Source organism: Elephantulus edwardii, unplaced genomic scaffold, assembly GCF_000299155.1.
Source record: "Elephantulus edwardii isolate Elephantulus edwardi_28Jun2011 unplaced genomic scaffold, EleEdw1.0 scaffold00069, whole genome shotgun sequence".
NCBI classification, from domain to species: Eukaryota; Metazoa; Chordata; class Mammalia; order Macroscelidea; family Macroscelididae; genus Elephantulus; species Elephantulus edwardii.
The window spans coordinates 6,963,784-6,973,975 of NW_006399819.1; the positions used below are offsets into that span (position 1 = coordinate 6,963,784).

General features: G+C 37.6%; 1 protein-coding gene across 1 annotated transcript in view; it reads right to left on the reverse strand.

The window, feature by feature from the left end:
• Positions 1 to 660: 660 nt before the first annotated feature.
• LOC102870544 (cytochrome c oxidase subunit 5B, mitochondrial-like) overlaps positions 661 to 10,192 on the reverse strand; it is a 58,027-nt gene continuing 48,495 nt past the window's right edge. Inside the window, exon 2 of the mRNA XM_006888606.1 lies at positions 661 to 1,047. Within this exon, the coding sequence (XP_006888668.1) occupies positions 661 to 1,047 (387 nt within the window). The remainder of the gene's footprint in view (positions 1,048 to 10,192) is intronic.

Sequence of the window (10,192 nt, forward strand, 5' to 3'; positions counted from 1 at the left end):
ATAAACATGGGTGTGCATATATCTGCTTGGATGTCAGTTATGGTCTCTTTGGGATATATTCCCAGTAGTGGAATTGCTGGGTCAAATGCTATCTCTATTTGCAACTTTTTGAGAAAACACCATACAACCTTCTACAGTGGTTGCCTTGCCAGCATTTGTTGCTTGCTGTTCTGCTAAATTTTGCTGTTCTGACCGGGGTGAGATGATATCGCATAGCTGTTTTGATTTGCATCTCTCTTAGAGTTAGGGATTTTGAACATTACTTAATGTGTTTGTTGGCCATCTGAATGTCTTCTTTGGTGAAGTGTCTATTCATATCCTGTGCCCATTTTTCAATTGGATTATTTACTTTATCTTGTTGTGGTGCTCAAGTATTTTATAAATTCTAGATATAAGTCCCTTATCTGACATGTCATTACCAAACACTTTTTCCCAGTCTGTGACTTCCCTTTTAACCCTGTTGGAGAAGTTTTTGGATGCGCATAGGGATTTGATTCTTAGAAGGTCCCATTCATCTATTTTATCTTCTCCTGGTTTTAGATATTTTTTTTTAAATGGGAGAAGGAGCCAAAGCAGTGGCTAGTCTTTATTAGAAAGAAGGAAACATTCCAGCACATTTAGACTACGTCAGTGGGAGCATGAGCACAATTAGGGGCTCACTCAGTGAGCTAACTGGTGGGGCACCAGCTTGTAATGGGTCCCACAATTAGGGCATCGCTGTGCATCGCCTTTGTGTAGCCAAAACCAGATCACAACACTGTTGTCTTCTTCACAGATGCAGCCTACTATTCGCTTATTGGTGATGGAGGGAACAAAATTAGGATCTTCCTTAGTGCCTACAGCTGCCTTTGGAGCAAGCATATTGTACGGATCCTGGCCTTTCCGGGCAGCCATCATGACCTCCCGCTCCAACCCTGTCGCCTGATCATCATCGGTAGGGACACCACCGCCAGACACCATCGAGAGCACGACGGCGATGCCATTGGGACTGCGGGCCCTCGAGGCTTGAGCGGCCAATGCTCCAGCTCCACGAAATAATCTTGAAACCTGAAGCCAGAAGCAGCAGCAGTGCCGGAAGGACGCTCAGGATCAGGTTGTGGATTTTTCAGCATACTTGGAAGACTGTTTATGTTGTGGATTAGGACTTTTAGAGTTCTTCCAAGCTTTTCTTGAATGAAGTTTATAGTCCTTGGTTTTAGTCCAAGGTCCATGATCCACCTTGAGTTGGTTTTTGTATATGGAGTGAGGTGTGGATCTTGCTTGAGTCTTCTGCAGATATTTTTTTCAATTTTGCCAGCACCATTTGTTAAAAAGGCTGTCATTTCTGCACTTAACTGATTACATTTCCTTGTCAAAAATCATTTGACCATATGTAGATGAGCTGATTTCTGCGCTCTCAATTCTATTCCATTGATCTATGCGTCTGTCATTGAACCGGTACCATGCTGTCTTAACCACCACAGCAGTGTAGTAGGATTTGAAATCAGGGAGTGAGATGCCTCCTACCTTTTTTCTTTTTTTGAGGAGTGCTTTGCTTATTTGGGGCTTCTTTCCATTCCAAATGAAACCGGAGATTACCTTTTCCATCTCCTTGAAGAATGGGATTGGTATTTTAATTGGGATTGCATTGAACATGTAAATTGCATCTGGTAGTATTTCCATTTTCACAATATTGAGTCTTCCTATCCATGAGCAAGGGATATTCTTCCACTTCTCCAGGTCTCTTTTTGTTTCTTGTAGTAGTAATGTTTTGTAATTTTCTTTGAATAGATCCTTTGTGCTTCTAGTTATATTTACTCCCAAATATTTTATCTTGTGATTAGCTATTGTGAAGGGTATTGCTTTTCTTAGCTTCAGCTCTGTATTCTCTTAGTCTCTGTGGAGAAACCCAACTGATTTTTGTATGTTGATCTTGTATTCTGCTACTCTGCTGAATTGGTCAACTACGTCCAATAGTTTTCTTGCTGACTCTTTAGGATTTTCTAGGTATACTATCATATCATTTGCATAGAGAGATAATTTTACCTCCTCCTTGCCAATTTGGATTCCTCCTATTTCCTTCTATTGTCTTACTGCTCTCGCTAAGACTTCCAATACAATATCGAATAAGAGAGGTGAGAGTGGGCATCCTTGCAAAGTTCCTATTCTTAGAGGGAATGCTTTTAACCTCTCTCTGTTGAGAACGATGTTGGCTCTTGGGTTTTCATAAATACTTCCTGGATCATTTAACATTCTGCCAAAAGCATTCTTGATTATAGCAACTCGAGATTTGAATTTGTTCTTCAGTTCCTTCAGCTTAAGAAATGCTGAGCGAGTTCTGCCCTTTTGATTTTCTGACCTCAAGTCCTTGCTCATACAATGTATTTTATATAATTATTATTGACCTATGTCTATTATTAGAAAGGTGAAACCAGGCTGCTCCCTGGGGGCAAAGACTTTGAGGCTCCATTTCACATACTTTGGACATGTGCCCAGGAGGGACAAGTTGTTGGAGAGTGACATCACGCTTGGAAGGATGGAGGGATAGTGTGGGAGAGGAAGACCCTGGATGAGATAGATTGACTCAGTGACTAGAGAAATGGGATTAGTTCTGTTAAAGACAATGAGGTTGGCTCAGGATAGGGCAGATTTCAGAGTTAGTGTACAAAGAGTCACTATGTGTCAGAGGTGACTCAATGCACATAACAACAACAGTAACATCATAATGCCCTTTATTACCTCATCCCCTCAAATCCCCATTTAATCCTTCCCATTCCTTCACCTTACTAAACTTTGCTATCCTAGTGATCTTCATCCTTCCCCTTTTTCTGCTCTCTTTCCCCCTTTTCCTTCTCTTGTTGGTATTTATACACATCTTTTTCAGTTGTCCTTCTATTTATATGTTATATATGCTATATTTATCCTTATAATACTGAGTTAGTTCACTCAGAATAGTGCTTTCTAGATTATCCCATGTGTTATAGTGTTTTACAAAATTGTTTTTCCTCAGTGCTGCATAATAGTCCATTGTGTGAATGGACAATCATTTTGGTTTTGTTTTTCTTTTTTTAATTGCCAGATAGTTGATGAATGTTTCTACTATTTCCATTTTCTTGCTATTGTGAATGATGGTATGAACATAAGTGTACATATCTCTGTTGGAGTCTCAGTTTTCCTTAGAGTCTATTCCTAGCAATGAAATAGGTAAGTCATATGGGATTGCTATGTTCAGATTTTTAAGGAAATGCCAAACTGTCATCTACAGTCCTACACTTCTAGAAACTCATTAAGAATGTGTAAGGATTCCAATATCTCTGCATCACTCCAAAATTTACTGCTTGCTAGCTTGTTAAGCTTTGCTATTGTTATTGCTTTTCTGATTTTCATCTCTTTTATTGTCAATAATTTTACAATTTCTGAGTGTGTTCATTGACCATATGAAGTTTTCCTTTGTGAAGTCTTTTCATGCTTTTTTGCCCATTTTGTTTAACTCAATAGTCTTGTGGAAGCCTTGTAGTATTCTGTAAACTTTTGTTGTGAGACCCTGGTCAAATATTTTTTTCCAGTCTGTAAAGTTTTTCCCCTTATTAGAAAAAGGTTCGATTCACAAAGACATAATTTTTTAAAAGGTAACAATTCTTTCTTATCGTTTTTTATTTTGTATTGGTTTGCTTACGATGTTCATATACTTGTGTTTCACAGTATTCTTCATTCACATTGTGTTTAATACAATCATTTAGATGCGTTTTGTTTTATAAAATTGATCATCATTGGACTCTGCCTTTTCAAGTCCTTGATGGATTTTTCTCATTTCTTTACCCACTCCCTCCATACACCAAATTGTGAAACCCTGGGATTTCACCTCTACCCTTCCTCACCCCTTTGCTCCCACCTCTTCCCCCCTTGGATAGACCCTGCTACTCCACTACTAAAATTATACCCAAGTAAATTAGAACTGAGTCATGCTCAACTCAGTGCAATAAATAACAACAAATTAGAACTGAGACACAAACCAAGATTTGTATACCAGTGTTTATAGAAACATTATTCACTATCACAAGAATAAAAAAAAAAAAAAAGCTCAAATGTCCAACCAAAACTGACTGGAGGGAGAAACTGTGGTGCATTCACACAGCAATGGAATACTATGTAGCACTCACAATCAACAATTTTGAAAAATACTATACAACTTAAGAGAGACTGAAGAGCATTATGCTGAGTGAACTACTCAGTCTCATAAGGTCAAACAGTGCATAAGACCATTACTGTAAAAATAGGAGAAGATCTCAAATTTCTCTTCTCTGGGTTGTGCATTTCTGGCTATATTTGCAAGCCTATTTAGGCTTTGTTGTTGTTGTTGTTAGGTGCCTTTAGTTGAGCAAGACTCATAGCAATCCTATGAATAAAAGATCTGAATGTCCCTGTTCTATCCTTTTCCATCCTGATGTATGATGCACAAGAGCCCATTATGACCATCACCATGTCAGTCTACCTGGTCGAGGGTCTTCCTCTCCTTTGCTGACTCTCCATCCTTCTAATCATCATGTCCCTCTCCAAGGAATTGTGCCTCCTAGCAACATGCGCAAAGTATGTGAGGTGAAGTCTTATCATTTTTGCTTTCAAAGAGCATTCTGGCTGTACCCTCTCCAAGGCATATCTGTTTGTTCTCTTGGCCGTCGATGAGACGTTCAGTGTTCTTCTCCAGCACTATAGCTCAAATGCATCAATTCTCCTGTTATACTTATTCATCATCCAGCTCTCAGATGCATAGCAAGTGATCAGAAAGACTATGACCTGAATCAGACATACCTTAGTTCTCAAACTGACATCATTACTAATCAATAATTTGGAGAGGTCCTTAACTGCAGATTTTCCCAGAGCCATGCATCTCCTTATTTCCTGACTGCTGATAGTAAGAGTATTAATTATGGATCCAAGCAAGATGAAATGGTTGACAGTTTCAATATCCTCTCCATCCATCATGATGTTGTCTGTCAGTTCAGTGGTAAGAATCTTTGTTTTCTTCAAATTGAAATGCAATCCGTAATGAAGATTGTATTCCTTGATCTTCTGCTAGGGCTTTTAAATTTGGTCCCATTTTATCTCTTGTGATTGTTATAGTTTTGGAGTTTACCTCTTATCCATTTTGAGTTGATTTTTGTGTAAGGTGTAGATATGGATGCTATTTCCGTTTTCTCCAGGTAAATGTCCAGTTTTGTCAGCATCATTTGTTGAAGAGGTTGTCTTTTCCTATTTAATAGGTTTTGATTCCCTGTCATACTAAGTTACTATAGGTTGATGGATTAATCTCTAGATTCTCAATTCTATTCTTTTGGTCTACATATTGTCATTGTACTAATACCATGCTGTTTTTGTTACTATGGCTGTGTAGCAGATTTTGATATCAAAAAAATGTTCTTCCTTATACTTACGTTTTATTTTTTCAGGAGAGCTTTGCTTGTTTGGGTGTCTTTCTAAATAAATTTGCCATTCCCCCCCCCCCATCTCTTTGAAAAATGAGCTTGGCATCAATACTGGGATTATGCAGAACATGTAGATGACTTTCGTAGGATTATAATTTTCCTATCTTGAATCTTCCTATCCAAGAATAATAAATATTTACCTATTTAATTAAGTTTTCTTGTTTCTCATAGTCATGTTTTCTAATTTTCCTCAGAAAAGTATGTTAAGTCTCTTTTGTTTTGTACCATCAAGAACTGACCCTCTTGCTGGTTTTCAGAGGCAGTAAATTACATGGCAGGAGATTGCTCATCATTCTACCATGGAGTACCTTTTGGGTTTGAACTGCCTGCCTTTGTGTTGGCAATGCAATTTGTAAGCCACCAGGGCTCCCTTTTGTGTTTCTAGTTAGATTGATTCCCAAATATTTCATCTTTTGCTTGGCTATTGTAAATGATACTGTTTTTTGTTTGTTTGTTTTCTGTGTTCTTTGATGCAGTAGAGAAATTTCACTGATTTTTTTTTCATTTAAATCTTGTATCTGGCCATTCCAGTAAACTGGGCTACTGGATATAATCTTGCTTGCTGAAACTGAGGACGACCTGAGACATTTGCTACAAAATGTCAAGAACTATATCCTTCAATATGGATTGAAACTTAACATCAAGATAACAAAGACTGTGATCACTGAGCCAATTGGCAGCCATCTTGAAATACAGGGAAGAAATTGAGATTGGTAACAGCTTTGGCTTGCTTGGCTCCACAATCAACACTCTTGGTCCCAACAGCCAGGATATCAAAAGACAAAATTCAGTGAGAAAATCTGATGTTGGGACCTCTCCAGGCCAATGATGTCAGTATAGAGACTTAACTGTCTGATTCAGGTCGCGGTCTTTTCAATTACTTGCTATACATCAGAGAGCTGGACAATGAATAAGGATGATATAAGAAGAGTTGATTCATTTTCATTTGTTTCAAGGAATCTTTTAATTTCATTCTTTGTTTCTTTTATAACCTTATCCTGTTCTATCAGAGAGTTACTTAATTTCCACATAGGTGGCTTTATTGCCTGTGATTTTGAACATTTCTTCACATGTCTGTTGGCTTACAAATGTCTTCCATGTCTTTTGTCCATTTTATAATTGGGTTATCAATCTGGTTGTTTGATGTTTTTTCGGTTTTGGTTTTTTGGGTTTTTTTGCAGGCCCTGTAATATTCTATAATTTTTGTTATAAAACCCTCGGTTGAGATTTTCTTACCAAATATTTGTGGGGTTTTTGGTGTGTGCGTTTTTGGTGTTTTGTTATTGTTGGGTTTTGTTTGTTTGGGTTTTCTTTTTTTTCTCATTCAGTAGGTTTTCTTTTCACTCTGTTGGAAAATGTTTTTGATACACACAGGGATTTAATCTTTAGACGATCCTTTTCATCCTCTTTATCCTTTCCAGACTGTATATTTCTGGTTGCATTTGTCACCTTGTTTATATCATAGGCTCAGCCTTGTAAGTTTTGTCTTTTTATCTCTTATGGTCTTTATGGTTTGGGGCTTTACTCACAGGTCTCTGACTCTTCTTGAGTTGATTTTTGTGTATGGTGTGAGACATGAATCCTGCTTCAACTTTCTGCAAGTAGCAGTCTCATTTTTGCCAATATAATTTGTTGAAGGGGTTTGTGTTTTGTTTTGTTTTTAATTTCCCCATATGTTAGGTTTTGTTTCCTTATTGAATATCAGTTGACAATAGGTACATGGGTACCAGATATTTCTGGGTTAATATCTATTCTACTCCATTGGACTGTGTGCTTAACATTTGACTTATTTTATCAACATACAAGAATAGGTTAAAAATTCAGTCTTATCAACTCCCTTCCTTAGCTATAATAATGACTCAGTTCCCCTGGACAGGATGAACACTAGCCATGTTGATTGAAGTTGTTTTTCATTCACTCACAGTGTTGCCACTACATTACTGCAATACTCAGAACAAAAATATTTTCAGTTGATGCCGGATAGAAATACTCTACTACAAATGACTGCATACATTTCCTCAAATCAAAACCAACCAACCAAACAGAAAACAATAAAAATAAAAGAATATGAGATTTGGTACTATGACATTAAATGGTGAAAAATGTGCTGTGATACTGACATAGAATGTAAGTCTAAAACAAACAAAAACGAAATAAATTACTCCCAACATTGCTTCTCTAAATAATGATTGCAAATAAAAGATAGAAGTACGCTATTTCCTCTAGATTAAAATTCTAGATCATGTTATCTTACCAGAAAGACTTATAAACATTAAGGAGGACGATAAACTGTTATTCACTGACTCATTGTAATATTTATTTTATAGGAATTTTCTCAGTTGTAGGGTTTATTTTAATAGATTTTTTACTGTATGAAGGGCTAAATAAAAAGGGAAACTGGATATGTCTCACATAATAGGATTGAAATCACATATCAAAGATTTTATTATTACTCTCAACACTATCATGTGTGTGTGCAGAAGGTGATTTATAAGACTTATTTTAGGGAATTAGGCTTAATGCAACATATTATATACATATATATAAAAATTTCATCTATTGGTGGTGTGGTGCTTAAAAAAGTCATGCTGCTAACTCAAAGGCCAAGTCCCTCTCACAGTGCAAATACTTAAGCTGCTCCAAGAGAGAAAAATGGGCAATTTCTTTCCATGTTTCTAACAGTGTTAGAAACAACGGAGAATCAGCTATGAGTAGAAACTGGTTCAATAGCATTGAGTATAGTAGTGTAAATATATTCCAATGAAATTTTATACCCACTTGTCATTTATGCTATGTGCATATGCACATATAAAACATATATACATATAACCACTATTATGTTTATGTTAGCTCAGTATAGATAAAGGTACAGAAAAGTATACTCTTTTCCAGTATGCATGAGAGTTCTACTGTGTGGTTTAATACAAAAAACGTCTATGATATCCATCTGTAAAAAGAGAAAGGGCCACAGGAGGATGGCCATATCTCAACTTTACCAAATTCAAAATGGGAAACTGTCTCTACTGACAACATCAAAAATACAAAACTTATTTCTATGAGGTCCAACATGTTATCCACACTACCACTCCTCTTTATACTCATCCCAACACTAATCTTACTACTATCCGGTCTGAAATACATTACAATAGGTCACAGACCACACAGAACCATATTAGGAATGTCAAAAGGCTATTAATTCAAGTTAGTAAAGAAGAATGTCTATTTGTGCTTTATTGACTATGAAAAGGCATTTGACTGTGTGGATCATGACAAATTGTAGCTGATAATGAGAAGAATGTGAACCCAGAGCACTTGATTGTGTTCATGAAGAACCTATATCTGGATCAGGAGGCTGTTGTATGACTCGAGCGGAGGAACACTGTATGGTTTGGAATTGGGAAGGGAGTGCATCAGGAATGTATTCTCTCTCCATACGTGTTCAATCTATATGCTGAAAAAATTTTTTTGAGAAGCTGAACCCTATGAAGAGTAATGGGACATCAGGATTGTAGGGAGACTCATCAATAACCTGTGTTATACAGATGACACAACCTAGTTAGCTGTGAGAAGTGTTTGAAGCACTTGTTATAGAAGATGAAGGAATACAGCCCCAAAAATGGATTGTGTCTCAATATCAAGAAAACAAATATTCTTACCACTGTACCAAAAGGCAGTGTCATTATGGATGGAGAGGAGATTGAAACTGTCAACAGCTTCATCTTGCTTGGATCCGCAATTAATACCCTTGGCACAAGCAGTCCTGAAAGGAGACACATTGCTCTAGGAAAATGTGCAGTTAGGGACCTCTCCGAGTTATTGAGGAATAGTGATGTGAGTTTAAGGACTAAGGTGCATCTGATTCAGTCCATAGTCTTTCTGATTACTCACTATACATCCAAGACCTGGACAATAAACAAGGATCACAGAAAAAGAATTGATGCCTTGGAGCTCTGATGTTGGAGGAGAACACTGAACATCCCATGGATGGCCAAGGGAAGGAATAGAAATGTCTTGCAGAGGGTGCAACCAGAGTACTCTTTGGAGAAAAGAATGATGAAGCTTCATCTCATATACTATGGACATATTGCTAGAAGGTGCTATTCCTTGTAAAAGGACATGATGTGCGGGATGATAGAGGATCAGTGAAGGAGAGGAAACCACTTAAACCAGGTGGATTGTCTAAGTGTTACAGTGGGATCTTGTGTGTCAGAAAGAGTGAGGATGGCACAGAACATGACTAGACACAGGTCTTTTGTTAATAGGGTCACTAGAAGTTGTACTCGACTTGATGGTATGTAACAACAACAAAATACTGAAAATAATGATGGTTTATGGTTATAAAAGTCAATAGTTTATAATCTTGGAGGTAACCACCTTTTTATCATAAAGAACATTTACCATATGTTGTTGTCTGTTGTTATGTGCCGTCGAGTCATTTCCGACTCATAGCGACCCTATGCACAACAGCCCTAAACCCTGCTCTATCCTGCACCAACCGCACCGCCTCTGACACACCCATCCCTATTACCCCAGTCACCGAATCAATCCATCTCATAGAGGGTCTTCCCCCCCTGCGTTGTCCCTCAACCCTCCCAAACATGATGTCCCTCTCCAAGGACCCTTCCCTCCTGACAACATGTCCAAAGTATGTCAGACGAAGCCCCAGAATCCTTGCCTCCAAGGATTATCTTGGTTTAATCCTCTCCAAGACAAATCCGTTTGTTTTCCTG